Source organism: Emydura macquarii, unplaced genomic scaffold, assembly GCF_026122565.2.
Source record: "Emydura macquarii macquarii isolate MOO-44397 ecotype Brisbane River unplaced genomic scaffold, CSIRO-AGI_Emac_v2 contig_1390, whole genome shotgun sequence".
Taxonomy (NCBI): domain Eukaryota; kingdom Metazoa; phylum Chordata; order Testudines; family Chelidae; genus Emydura; species Emydura macquarii.
The window spans coordinates 3,978,054-3,993,461 of NW_027131527.1; the positions used below are offsets into that span (position 1 = coordinate 3,978,054).

Consider the following 15,408-nt stretch of genomic DNA (forward strand, 5'->3'; position numbering starts at 1 on the left):
CACTGTATTGGTGTATCACTGTATTGGTGCCCCGAAGTCAGCCAAGTTACTCCCTTTTCCATCTCTTTAGTTCTTGTAAATACAGAGCAGCAGGATTAACCTGCTGTATGTGCTTCAGCTTACTTCTTTTACTGTGCTTCCCTTCCTGCCCCTCACTAATTCTTCTGATTTTGCTTCCAGCAGAGCAGCAATAGCAAGCAGAATATCTAGAAGACTAGAGCAAACTCTAGTTGCCTGTTGCACAGTACAGATAACATATCCAGTAGGGAACTGTGGTGCTGTACTATGGCTTCTGAATAGAGCATCACCTTTTGAGAAATCAAAGTATACATCAGGGTGGCCAAACTCTGGCTCGTGAGCCTCATGAAACTATTTTACAGTTGAAGTGCAGCTTTTGCAAAGCCTCCTGTGGTGGTTTCCCCTCTCCCCTTCCCCACCTACATCCTCCAGACTGGGGTGGAAACCTCAAAACTTCTGCTCTGTGGCAGTGTGGCTTAGAGGGAGGTTTTGAGTAAGTTTGGCCACCCTGGTATATATGAAACTGCAATTAATTCTCTTCTGGCCAGTGCCATTTGGGATGTGTCTGCAACCCAAGGGAGACAGTCTCCTAGTCTCCTGGGTCCCTAGAAGTGAAAAAAAAAAGGAGATAACTGAAGAAAAGATACAGGACCCTCATCCTAAGAACATCAGTTAGCTGGGTAAGGCAGAGCACTGTTTCCCAAAAGCGTTGGTCTTACTCAACCAGCTGTCTTGTTTACCTTTTGGATACTTTTCCCTGGCCTTGCTACTTCAGTACCCGTCTGTTCAGGGAAATTAGTTTGTCTCAACCATAGGGCATAGAGTTTTGGCACAAACTCTGCATGTATAAGAATCCCATTCAGCTGAAATTGTGGCAACTAGGCACATAGGGAGATTTTTCATATTTGATAATTTTGTGCTCCAGTTCTAGTACAATTCCCTTTCTTACAAATTACAGGATTGTGTGTTGTATTTCTTAGTCACTAGTAAGGTAGAGTTGAGTTTCAGTTCTGGAAGTCCTTGGTGGACTGGAGAGAAAAAGGATCCAAGGGTGTGACTTGCAGACAAAAGGCTGCCAAAATCTAGAGCTTCTGAGTGTTGGTTTGGCTATGTACCTTCTGGATGGAGAAAGGAATATGTTCTGTTGCCCATCTTTAAACATTATTTTTACTTGGTTTCTAATAAATTTAAATGGGTATGGCTGCTTATTTCCTTGTTTGTGCATCAGTGTCATAGTGGCAGGGTCTGACACAGTTTAAAGCAAAAATTATAGCAAATATTGTACTGTAATTTACATATTTACTAAAGAACTATATAAAAAGGAATTTAGGTCAATTTTTAAAGTCATTTTGTCTCTACTGAATGAGACTTTTCTCAGACTATGGCTGCCATTTTAATGTTACAGCATTGTTATTGCCCAGCAGGAGAGCCTTCCTTTCAGGCAGATAAGTATTGAGACCGTTTCAGGTATAACCAAAATCCATTTGAAATAAGTTTTAGTTATTAAGTAAATTCATCTTTAAAAAGATGTAACTGCATAAAAACAAACTGTTAGCCCCAAATTTAAACCAATTATGGAACTTAAAAAACAAAAAAACCTTGTGAAACTCTTTATTTCCAAAAACTAGAGTCCTGTAGCACTTTAAAGACTAACAAATTTCTGCAGGCATAAGCTTTCGTGGGCTGAAAACCACTTCGTCCGTCACATGCATCCCAGATGCAGACGAAAGCTTATGCCTGCAGAAATTTGTTAGTCTTTAAAGTGCTACAGGACTCTCGTTCTTTTTGCTGTATACAGACTAACATGGCTACCCCTCTGGATCTTTATTTCCATAACTTTCTAATGCGCCAGCGTTTTCAGGCCTAATCTCCTTTACAAAACTTTCAGAAAGGCAGCTTCTTGTTTGCTCCATTTATAATTTACACTTAAGAAATTGTATACGAATTTATTCTTAGTAATTAAAGGTAGAGATAGGTATAATTAACAGCTTTCCAGCAATGATGGGGATTTCACATTTCTTTTGCCTTTTCTTGTTATGGTGTATTTATAATTGTTAAATACAAATAAACATAAATATATACCCCCCCACCCCCAAAGTACTTTAGAGTGGCTTGTCCCTTTCCAGTTTAGTATTTTGCAATACCATTGTAGGTAGCATAGTTTTTGCTCCAGGAGTCCTCCTTTAAAACAATCAGAATCCTGCTGCTGCTTCCTCACTACAATGGATGTAGACGTGACTTGGGAACTTCGTGCTGCTCCTACGGTGGATGGATTTCTTTACTGAACAGAGCCAAATATAATGGGATATAGTTGATATCTTTTTAGAAACTGTGGAGATGGGGGATTTAATTTAAATGTTTGTGGTTATGAATAATACTATTAAAGCAGTAACTATTGGCAGCTGTATAGAATAGAAGCAATTGCAGTTTGGGACTGTAAAGAAAAAAATTTGGTGTAATTTTTTTCACATTGAATTTGAATTTTTAAAAACTCTCAAGTCTAGATTTAAAGCCACTTTACTACTACTAATTAATATCCAAATATTAGAAAAGAACTTGGTTTTCTACACCCTCAACAACTTGAATGGATGGAATGGTCCTTCATAGCAACATGCTTGCAATCTGGACAGCTACTTTAGGGGTCTTTCAGGGCCTCTTTCCTGTTAAGTTTCTTTACCAGGGTTCTTTCTTCCTCTCTTTATGAATGGTACTTTTCAAATAAATATATGAGGAAAGGATACTTACTCTCAGCCATGTCCCTGGGCTCAGAAAACAAACCTGTGAAATCTGAGGCCTATCTGAACTTATGTTTACCGTTTGGAAAGTTGGGGTTAAAAATTGTGTACTGTAGAAAACACTGCTTCTCTGGAGGAAGAGGAAATTTCACTCTCGTCCAATGGTGTAGCAGAACATCAAGTGGCAAGGAAATTTAAGGCAGAAGAGTTGCTCAGCCACTACTTTAAGTCCTGCATTTCTCTTCACATTCAAGAAAGCCTCAGAGTGATGACAGTGACCTGTAAAAGTTCTGCTGAAAACTAAAAACCCTTGTGTGTAAAATTCCCAAAGAAGGGAGGAAATGTAATTCGACCTAAAAATGGAGACAATAGCCAGTCAGCGATATCTTGTATAACACATGGCTTCCAGATTATTTCTGGATACAATTCAAAGTGTTAGTGATGATTGTTAACCAAGAACAAAACAGGGCTTTATCTGTGAGATTTTACTACTTGTAATAGGACAAGTAAAAGCAACCATAGAGCTCATACAGAGTGTCTCTAGTTCTGTATGGCTGGAGGAAAGGATGCTTTTGGTTGAGGATCCTCATCTTTAACTTCTGAATTCACTTCTGAAGTTTTATTCAAAACTTATTACAAATATGTAATCTAAGTAGTTCTGCCTCTTTTATGAGCCACCACTTTGTCTGCTTGTTATAAATATTTACTTTTCTAATTTACAAAGTGTGAATTTTTAACTTTACAAGACAACGTGTTTTAGACCATCTATGTAAGGAAGGCTTGCAGGTTTCACAGGAGGTTTTCTGTCACTGAGCAGTTATAACACTTAAAAGAAAAATGAAGTTCTCAAGCAACTTATTTAAAGCTGAAGTAAAGATTGACCAGATGTACTGCTTTCCTTCTTGGAGAAACATCTTGAAAAACTCAGCTTTGGAAAACCTGTAAAACCAAAGTTAAGGTTTCACTTCAAACAATCCTTCCCTCACCACAGAACAACCAGAAACTTTTGACAAATTTATCTGCCAGGAGCACAGAGATGAGGCTCATCAATGACCTAAGAATTAAGAAGAAATCTTATTAGAAAATACTTTATTCTTAATCTTACACTGCATGCTGGAAGTATCATTGAAACCATAAGAAATGAAAAAATATTTTTAAAGTTGACTATATTTTAAAAAGTGTAGGTATGAAGGGAAAGACAAGTTGAAGATGAGTGGTTGGAAGTAATGTGTGGAGATATGAGGTTGGCCTTACTTACACTACCTCTGTGTTTGTCATTAGAAAGCCTGAAGTCCAAAGAAAACTCCATATAAACTATAGATTTTTAATAAGGCATCTTTCGTTTGAGCAGATTTAATACTACCCTTTTTAGGAAAATCCGTTTACCTGATGTTTTGTAAAGGCATTTTTAAAGTTTGAATAACAACTTGGGAATTTTCTATAGGAATTAAAGTGGGTTTAGGGTAATCACATTCTAGGCTACTTTAGTCTTACGACATTGTGGTTAGTTAACGCTACTGTACAGTTCAGAGCCCTTTTCAAGTAGAAGACCTCATCCTAGTCAAAATCGAAAATATCGAACAGTGCACCCTAAATAGTTGACTAATTCAAAAGTAGGAAGTTGACAAAGGTTTTAAAAACCTGTTTTTATTCCCGTTCTGCACCTTGTATGTCTCCTTTCCTCTTGCTCTTTGCAGTATTCTCTCCCTTGCTTGCAACTGCCCAGGTTTACTCCTTTGGTCCCCATCCTTATTAATGGACATCATCCCACTTGAAGCAAAACCTTGTGTATCCACAATTTTCTCCCTGCATCTTCATCAGCTACTTAGGTTAATTTTGTATTAAAAGTAAGCAGAAATGAAAAGTTGGTTGAATAGTGAATTAATAGTGCAGTCACAGTTTTCTAAAGGTGACTGAAAGAACAGTGCAAATTTTCAGAAAACAGGGGTTTCAGTACATTGTGGACCTGCTCAGGAAACTCTCAAATACACACTTCAGTGTTCAGGGGCCTCTTGTTCTCATGTACAGTATTACTGTAGGAGACTCAGGTTTCAGTTTCATGGACTGTAAAATGGATACAGAGTCTTTCTCAGAGTGCTGAAACAAAATTATGAATATTCTATGTAACTTAAATCTATTAAATGCCTTTAGATTTTAAGTATCACTTCTATCAGAACTAGAATTAACTGCAGCTCAGTGAATGCTGTTGTACTGTAAAATGAAAGCTTGCATTTGATCAAACAGAGGAAGAGTAGAAGTAGAATATTAGGGTGTTTATGGCCACAGGAGCACTACTATGTTTTAAAGTTGTCAGTTCTTTAGTTGAAAGTATTTCAGAGGTTTTTTGTATCTTCCTTTCAACTCCCACTCCCTTACAATATCACTTGAAGGCTCCAGCCAAGATTGGGGCCTCATTGTGGTAGGCACTATCCATATATATGACTTGTCCACACTCATAGTGCATCTTGTTTATAATACATGCTAGCTAACACAAAATTAATCACCACTTAACATTCAGTGTAGACAAGGACTGTTGTATTTTTGAATGTCAGCTGGTTGATGTTGACCCTAGGATCTAATGTATCTTCTCACGTATTTTAAATTCTCTTCAAGATACCAAAGGATAAAGCGCATCCTATAATCAAAGTTTAAACTTCTGAAGAGCAAATTATGAAACTCCCCTTGTTTATCTTCAGGGAGCCTGACGAAGGTGGTTTTTTTGTGATCTGGTTAGAAACTCCTCTAGGATTGTTCCCTTCCTCCCTCACTCTTAAGCCCTTATCATTCATCTTCACAAGATATTTCAAAGGTGTATGCGTAGAGAAATTTTCACATGGAAAACTAAGTTGATGATAAATTAAATTCTGTTTCTATTGTTTGAACTTGATTTAATTTAAAACACTGAGATTATACATTCATTGTTAACTGTGTTTAACTGGATTTATTACTGATTTTCCTCCTCTTTCCTTTTAAGCCATATAAATGGTTGACTAGTTACAAAAAGAGGATTTTTAAACATTCTGGTTTAATGACAAGAACCTCATGCAGAGAGCTAACATTTAAGTTGGCAAAGTTATTCTTCTATTAGGAAATTACTCATTAGATCAGTGTCATGGGGAAAGAATTTTGCTATATAAAAAGGGAGAAGTTTGTATATATTTTGAAGATTGGAAATAAATAAATTTTTCTAAATCTTAAATTTGCTTTAACTTATTAAAAATCAGTAATTTTTGGATAATTTCATTGGGACTATGACTTCATTGTTTTTTATGCTACAGAGCGTTGAAACTTCCTTCTGTTACATTGAGATGAGTCACGGCTGTTCAGCTTTATGTATTGGAGTTGATGGTTATAATATGGCTCTATTTGTATTACTTGTATACTAATAATTTCCCTCCTTTTTTTGTAGATAAAATACAGATTTTTAGTGAAGATAATGAGAACAACAGTCACTTCATCTACAAGAATGCTGAAGATGGTGGTAAAACCAATGCTGAAACCACAGACATTTCTGGATACAACATAGAAACCAAGTACTCACATGACTCTTGGGACTCCTGTATTGGGAAAAGGTCAGACTCTCCATCAGAAATGTCTCAGACCAAGGGGCCATTAAGAACTCATTTGTATGACTGGGAGGATGAAGTTGAAGACTCCACAACTGGAGAGTATATGTTAGATTTTGATAGTGAACCTTTCTCAGAAATTAAGAACAAGGATGACGAGTTTGATAAAGAAGATATGGAAAATCCAAAGGAAGCCATTAGTGAAGAACTTGTGCAAACTGTTCTTAGGCCAAGCAACTGTAGGACATATTGTAGATCCAACAAAGCAAAACAAGGGGCAACAAATTTTGATAAGCTAATGGATGGCAGTAGCCAGTCTTTACCCAAAGCAAATAATGAATCAAATAATGATGGTCTGAACCCAGCAAGAAAAGCTGCTTTGAGTAGTGGGACCAGTTTTAGAGGGACAGTTGGGCGGACTAGAGACTACACGGTTCTCCATCCATCTTGCTTGTCAGTTTGTAATGTTACTATACAGGATACAATGGAACGTATTGATGAATTCACCACAGCAGCTCCGACTGACTTGGGAGAGGCTGGGCGTCTAAGAAAGAAAGCAGACATTGCTACTACCAAGACTACAACCAGGTTTCGACCTAGCAATACGAAATCCAAAAAGGATGTCAAACTGGAGTTTTTTGGGTTTGAAGACCATGATGAAGGTGGGGGAGATGAAGGAGGCTCCAAAAGCTCTGGGAGTTCCAATTATAAAATTAAATACTTTGGGTTTGATGATTTGAGTGAAAGTGAGGATGATGAAGATGACTGGCAGTTAGCAGAAAGGAAACCTAACAAAAAACGAAATAGAACAGCACCATCTTCCTCGTTTCAGTCAAGTTCTGATAACAATGAGAATTTTTCCCAAGACACCCAATTGAGCGCTAATGCAGGTAAGCAATATTCTTTGGGATTTGGTAACATTTTAAGGCTTAAATCTACTTAATTTTACATTGTTGTAACCTGTTTGTGATATCCTTAAGATTCGTAGTGTCTTGAATTACAGTACTCACTAGTTCAGAAATAGTAGGAGTTTAGCTCCTGTTTGTGTCTGTCATGGGTGCCTGCTTCTTCATAGTTATCACAAAAATGGTTTATCTTCCTTTTAATCTCATGCCAGAGGAAAAGATTATTCTTTTTCCTACAATCAGGTTCCACCTCCTAGCATATAAACTATACTGCAGCTATGTTACTTTCCTACAGTTCTGTCTCTATGCCTGGAAGGCAGAGGTCTTTCTACTAATGCCCAGGTTCAGCCACAAGAGTTATTGGGCTCAAGACAAAACGTTCTGTGTAAAATTTTGTGCCCTGTGCTACACAAGAGGTCCATTTAAATGATCACTTCTGGATTTAAAATTTATGAATCTAGGTTCACCTTTTGAACTCGGAACTTGTTAAGGGGGGGAGGGGAAAGCCGCCTGGATTTTCTTGCTGGTCCCTTCTACCAGACTGACACTACATTGAGGAAGAAGGGACAGAGATTTGAAGGAGCAGGAAAGGAAAGCTGTGGAGGTCCTTAGCATTAACAATCAGACCCCTCTACTGGAGATCAAGGGGTTAATGGCTTCTGTTCCCAGTTTCTGCACATGAGCTGGCATCTCCCTTTTTCTCACAAATACAAAAAATATATTTTCATTGTTTGGGTCAGGATTTGGAGAGCACTGGTGTCCGGTCATTTATTTATTTTTTTTATTTTATTTTTTTTAAACCAGGCTGTCTTTCTGATAGTCTATGGCCCCATCTGATGAACAAATTTAAACTTATCAAACTTAAAGCTTTTTGCTGATATGCTGAATCATTTTGAAGACAGGGACAATCATATATACCCTTACAGTTTAGACTGTCCTCTGCAAAGGAGGAATCATCCACAAAATATAATCAAGGCATATCATTTCATCTGTTAGCAATAAAATAGACACTGGACAGACTGAGAAGCACAGATGTGACGATTTGTTTCAGGAAGCTTGACATGCAGCAGACCCTAAGACACTACACGTTTTTCAGAGCTCAGAGCACTCAGATTTTTCCTTATTGAATCTTCAGGGTCATAATCTCCTAGAGATCTCAAACATTTTAGTAAGTGTGAATGGAAGTGGAGTATATCTTTCCCCTCCAACCTATAGCAGGAGACAACATAAGGATTTCAGAACAGTAGAATGTGGCTTAGTTTTTCCTTCAGACACTAAAAGTGTGAACTACATTGCTTAGCATTGTTGTCATCTCATAAAGGTATTAACTCTAAAGCTTAGTGGTACTTGGATGTGAGATTTACCTGTTCCATTGCTCATCATTTGAGCAGGGAGAAGCAGACGGGAGTGAATCTCAATGGGGTATGGACACTGAATATTGTTAGAGAATGAAATGCAGAAGAAAGAATGTAAGGGAGATAAACAGGAGGGTGAAAGAGGAAGAAAAAGATAGGACCACTGGTGTTTCTGCACTAAAAGTGAACATATTTTGCCACTGATATAGAACAAGATAAGGTACTGGGGGAAAAAATGCCCCATACTGCAGACAGACTATATTACACCCTGACTTGGTGCAAAGCTCCCATTGGCATCAGTGGGAGTTCGCTGTGAATTGAAGGCAGTATGTAATATTGAATTTTATACCCCAGTTAACAGCATATTTAAAAATTGAATTTGGCTCTCTACCGAACCCATGCAACACTTCTACCATGCTCCAGCTTGGTTCCTGATCTGTCTAAACATAAATGCCATTGGTTTTGTAAGACTTCAAACAAAAATCTGTGCCAAATTACACAACCCTAGAAAATATTCTTAGAATAACATTCCGACTAAGTGGAAATGCACTATTCCTTTCAATTAACGTTGACAGATGGAAGGAAAAAAAACTTACATGCAGTACTATAAACTTAAAGGTCTCTGGAGTTATTCCACTGGAAATAAGATTTAAGGTAGTACAAAAGACTATAAACAGGCAATATTAGTGCAAAAAGGATTCACAGTGAATCAGGATGTTTTCCTGAATCAAGTCCCTTCCAGTTATTACTCTTATTCACTTCTGTACCTGAAGAATTGGTCCACCTAAGGGCAAAAAACACTAATGGATAAATCTTCCAGGCTCCAAATTTCTTGTCCTTTCCGTAGAAACAATGTTTTCCAAACTCTGAGGCATTCTGGAGTTGCTTTAAGCCTGAGATCGAGTATCTCTGCTTTGACTTCCAGTTAAGAATTCCATCCTGTCCAGTTCTTCAGTTGCAGCCCAGGATGAGAGGCAGTCTAGCACCAGAATGGAGAAACCTGCTTTCACTCCCAGTTGTCCTACAAAATTGCAAAAGAAAGATGCTACCTGATTAACTTCACCAGCAAGAAAGTAAACAAATTGTTTGCTTTCACTAAACCCAAAAACCCATCATGTTAAAACAATGCCAATAATATTTCAATGGCCAAAGTACAATGTAACTTTATGAAGGCAGTGCACCTAAAATGCTGATTACCAGGACGGATTGGCTACACAGGTTGAAAATCAAAAGAAATGGTCTCTCAAGCAAGAGGAATTTTAGTTACTCACTAGGATAGGCAGGCCTTAATCAAGAGGAATTTCAGATTCTGAGATTAAGAGAAAAATGAAACTAAGCATGCTGTCTCACAACTATGGAATTAATGTCTATTCTTTTGTCCTTCCATAGATTCTACGAAAGAGAAATTCCTGAGTTTTGGAAATTCTAATACTGCTATAGGAGTATTATTCAGCTTTTATTTTCCATTTCACTTTGTAAGAGTGTCTCTTGAAGATTTTCTTTCTCTTCCCCATATTCCAGTTTCTCAGTTTGTTCTGGAATTTTGTGAATTGCAGTGGTCCTTCAGACCATACAGAGAAGTAAGAGAAACACTCATTTGGGATTAGGAGGATTCACATTTCCCAGGGACACTTTTCCAAAGATGTGTGAGAGAAACAGCCTATGAAAATAGACCTTACATAAAATTGAAATCATACATTATATATGTTTTTACTTGAGATGCTTTGAAGAAACTTTCTATCAAGATGAAACTTCAGGAGATAAGCTTTTTTGACTGATAGCCCAGTTCTAAATGTTACTGTAAACTTGTCATCTTCCTCAAAAACAGGAAAAGTTGTTTGTAAATTGGTTCAAATTCAAAAATGTTGTTTGCTTGCTGAGCGAGTATTGCTAAGAACTTTTAAAAAATACTGAACTTTCCATCAGTGGTGACTCATCGCCTCAAGCAAGATCTTTTACCATCATAACACTGTCAGCTTTCTCAGAGATTTTCATGTTTAGATTTTTGATATTTTGAGAGCAGGGAGTGTCATAGGTTTCAGTCTCTGGTATGTAAACTCCCAAATATTTTAAAAATCAATTAAATGAGACTTTTCCAGAATTGACTGGCTAAAGATGGCCTAACTTAAATTTCATTGGATGAAGTTGTGTGGTTCCAAGGTAGGCATTGTGCCTGATTTGTCTGAAGACCGAGGGAGAGCTGTGCTACTAAATAAACACAGTTTGTAAACTATAAGAATCAAGGGAAGAGCAGAGGAAGTTTTTGCCTTTTGATTTAAATGAGCTGTAGAAAGGCGAATGTTCCTTAAATCCTAAGCTTGGCCACCTTGGGGAGAGGAAGTAGAGACATCGACAAATGGGCTACTCCAGCCTTTGACCAGTCTCTCTGCATATGAAGCTGTTCCACTAGTGTGAAGTGCTGTGTCGGCAACATCATCTGGTTTCTGGACCATAGTCCTAACTTCTGCTCTGCAAGAGTCTAGAAGACTGCAAGAGCTGAGGAGTTTTATCTTAAGATGTCTTTCCCCTTTTTATTATGTAGGAGATTGTCCCCAGGTTTATTTTTTTAATTATTTAATTTTAAGATGAGGATGTGTGTGAGAGTACCTGTAAAATCCACCCAGGGAAGGGGCCAGAGAGAAAGTCCTTCCTCAAGTCTAAATAGCCCTGAAAATATCATTTAATGTAACTACTCCTTAATGTTTTGTATCCTAGAAGACCTAATTTCAGTAACTGAGAGTTGTCAAACTTCCCTTTATCAAAGGTGTTGTGTTAGTCAGAGATTACATCATCTCTTTTGGTGGGTAGATAATGGGAAGGACTAACCATCACAAGAGAAGGAGGCTTAATTGGTTTTGAGATTGTGGTTCTGATACTGATTTGGCCACAATACTGAGTTTTAACCTGCTCTAAGTCATACATTTTATTGACTTATATAGATTGTTTAGTCAGGAGTGACAGCTGATGGCAGCAATCTTGTTAGCTTTCTCTTTAGAATTTACAAAGATTGACTATTTCTAGAACTAATCTGCTGATTTAACTCACTTTGTGATTTAATTCTAGTCCAGTGCTGAGGCTAATTGGTAGACTTGACCTTGATTTCGTACTTAACCAACTAAACAACTAAACATAACTATGATTTTAACATTAATAACAACTTAGCTATGGTGAGATATTCCTTAAAATTTCTAAAAACATACTATCTCACTTATGTTAGTAAGCAACAACTAGTCATAAATCCTTGATGACCAGTGGATATTACATTTTCAACCTGAAAGTCCAACTAGTTTTACCCAATTATATATTCTTAACTGCAAAATATTGGTGATACTTTTGCACTGCATAACTGAAATAATCTGTAATTTAAGTCTGATTTGTGTAACAGACTGTATACCTGCACCTGTTTAGATATTGAATATAGATAGTAATGTCAAACATGTACAGTAACTTTTAGTAAACACATCAGAAAAAGTTTCCTTATTTGCTGACATTGACAGGCACTAGCTTGGTGGGCTCCTTGAATACTATCAACTGAAGTCATCTTGAAGAGTGAATGAAAACAATCACAAACTTCAAAATGCACTTAATGGAGCACCAGTAAAAAAAACCAAACAAACAAACTAGTATGTTGGATTTTTGATAAATGGATCAAGGAATATGAAATGCAGATGAGTTAGTTTTTCTTTGTCTAACTAAATGCAGTTTGAAATTGAGTTGGATCTCTTAAGATGACCTAATTAGGCAGTATTTGGCTTGCTTTTGATGTTTATCAGATTACCTAAGAAATTGACACCCTTTCAGATCCATTTACTGGTTATGTAGTTGCACAGAGAAGGTATGACAACGTGATCATAATCAATGCCATTAGAATACATCTGTTATCATGGAATCCTGCTGGTATGAAACTCAGTGCATGCTCAATAAGCCAGCCGCGGTAGCAGCACTGCAGGCTTAATGCTTGCTTTTTTTGCTTCTATTACTATAGCTATGATTGTATAATTGCCTACCAAGTGGCAAATCAGTTTTTTAATGGCACATTAGGCTCATTGATTCCCTTGGGCTAATGATGAATTTTAAGACTTTTGTATTATTATACCATAATGAAAAAATATTCATAGAATCGTAGGACAGGAAGGGAGTTTGACAGGTCTTCTAGTCCAGTCCCCTGCACTCAAGGCAGGACCAAGTATTATCTAAACCATCCATGACAGGTATCTGTCCAACCTACAATACTGTATTATTGAAGGACTTAGATCTCTAGTAGAGTGGAATTAGAATTGTTTCAAATAAGATTATATTTAAAGAAACTATTTTGCATGTATCAATTTAACAATTTTCAAAAAGCATCTGAAAATGTTACTGATCTCTACATGCATAGTGAGTTCAGATACATGTATCATGGAAAACATATTGCCTAGTGTTCAATACTTGGTGTGTGGGTGTGGAAAAGCAACAGTTGTTTAATAAAAGCAACTGATTCAGCATGTTTTACAGTTTATGTATTATAGTTCTAAAATATGGGTAGCTCACTAGGAATAAATCCATGATTAGTTGTTTTTATTGAAATTATATCAGTTTAATTTTGCTTTCTCTGTTCCTGCATCCCCTTCCTAAGTAAAGTCTGTGATAACATCTGGGTAGCACCAAATCAGAGAAGATGTAGACTAGTTTCCAAGCCTTTATGCTTAGGACACTACACCACAAGTGAAAATTCTTGACTCCTATAGACTCCAGCTTGGAGAGAAGGTCATATCAATTAATTTTGGAGGTCTTCAACTAAAACTTTGAGTAGCAGAGGGATCTGCACAGCAGAGACCAAGTGTACTGAAAAGAGAACCCTGGGACTACTGCCAACGGATTCCTTCCATCCACAGTGATGGCAGCACAATTTTTCTCACCTATTTTCAACAGGTTATATATTAAGAGGGAACACCACTAGAAATAGTTAAAACATTCAAAAGTACATCCACTATACTTCAGAGTAATATCTGCTTTCCTCTCAAAATTGAGGTATGAACATAAATTTGTATAAAAGGTGAATTTAAGTAAAGCAATTTTTTACAAAGCTTCAGATTAGTGACTAATTTAGAAACCTTGCACAAGAATATAAACTTGTATGGTCCTAAAGTGTGGAATTACTAATTCCCGCACTGAGTCTGTGCCAAAAAAACCTGTCGATATGAAAGACCAAAGTCAGTTTTGAGGTCTGGTATATGAATTCTGAAGTCACTCTTAATTGTTAGTTTTCCTGTAGTGTACGTTTGTTTCCAACCTTTGCCCATTGCAAGGTAATGTACTTTAAAAACATTGACTATCATCTTGATTTATTTCACTTCTTTTCCAGTATACCTTCCATTGATCTTGTGAAATATTAGCTTTATGAAGAACTTAATTTCTGCTATTCTAACAACCTGTTAGAAACAGTATAAATTCTTTCAAGATTGGTTAACCTTTTCAAATATAGGTCTTGGGACAGAGTTTGGGTAAAAATTTGAAATGAAAATTGTCTCATTCAATAACAATTATAAATTAAAACTCTTTCAATATGAGGTTTTTGGCAAATGTTTAAATATTGTATTGGGGTCTCAAGCAGTTTCAAAAATGAATATAAATTTGAGAATGATTAACTAATGTATAATTTCAGCACTTGTAAATGCAGCAGTCTAGGTACAAGAAACAAGATTTTGTCAAAAGTGGTTAACTGCTATAATATCTTTTCATTATATTTACCTTTACAGATCTATTGGATTTTTCAGAGGATTCATCTGGTATACCTGAAGGCAATAAGAAATCCGCAAGTAAACAAGGTGATAAATCTAAGGAAAACACCAGGAAGATTTTCAGTGGGCCAAAGAGGGTAAGTGGTATAATGAACTTAGGCACACTTTGTTTTGTTTTATTCATCACTGTGGTGTTAAGAGCCTCTTGTAGTATATGAATGGTAGGACTGGAAAGGGGCCCCAAGAGATCATCTAATCCAGTCCTTTCCATTTAAGGCAGGACAATGTATTATCTAGATTATCTCTGACAGGTTTTTGTCTAACCTGCTCTTAAAAATACCCAATGACTGAGATTCCACAACCTCCCTAGGCAATTTATTCCAGTGCTTAACTACCTTGACAGTTAAGAAGTTTTTCCTAATGTTCAACCTAAACCTTTATTGCTGTAATTTAAGCCCATTGCTTCTTGTCCTATCCTCAAATTGTTCTCCTTAATCTTTCTCCCTCCTCCTTATAACAACCTTTTATGTACTTGAAAACTGTTATGTTCAGTCTCCATCTTCTTTTTTCCAGACTAAACAAACCCAATTTTTTCAATCTTCCCTCATAGGTCATGTTTTCTAGACCTTTAGTAATTTTTGCTGCTCTTTTCTGGACTTTCTTCAAATCATCCACGTCTTTCCTGAAACGTGGTGCCCAGAACTGGACACAATAATTCATTTGAGGCCTAACCAGTGTGAAGTAGAGCTGAAGAATTAATTCTCGTGTCTTGCTTACAGCACTCCTGCTAATACATCCCAGAATGATGTTTGGTTTTTTTGCAACAGTGTTATGCTGTTGACTCCTATTCAGCTTGTGATCCACTATGACCTTTTGATCCCACAGTACTCCTTTCTAGGCAGTCATTTCTCATTTTGTATGTGTGCAATGGATTGTTCCTTCCTAAGTGGAATGCTTTGCATTTGTCCTTGTTGAATTTCATGCTATTTACTTCAGACCATTTCTCCAGTTAGTCCAGGTCATTTTGAATTTTAATCCTATCCTCAAAAGCACTTGCAACCCTTCCCAGTTTGTATCTCTAATCTTATCCCATTTGGTATCTTAACCTG

The 15,408-nt window shown here is 36.9% G+C and overlaps 1 protein-coding gene across 4 annotated transcripts in view; it reads left to right on the plus strand.

The window, feature by feature from the left end:
• The window catches only part of WAPL (WAPL cohesin release factor), a 113,832-nt gene that overhangs the window by 38,262 nt on the left and 60,162 nt on the right, over nucleotides 1–15,408 (plus strand). For all 4 annotated transcript variants that reach the window (XR_010920637.1, XM_067552520.1, XM_067552521.1 and 1 more), the window contains exons 3-4: nucleotides 6,163–7,209; nucleotides 14,318–14,436. Coding sequence is in view for 3 of the 4 variants with exons in the window: in XM_067552520.1 (XP_067408621.1) it covers nucleotides 6,163–7,209; nucleotides 14,318–14,436 (1,166 nt within the window). In the remaining variant the exon portion in view is untranslated. The remainder of the gene's footprint in view (nucleotides 1–6,162; nucleotides 7,210–14,317; nucleotides 14,437–15,408) is intronic.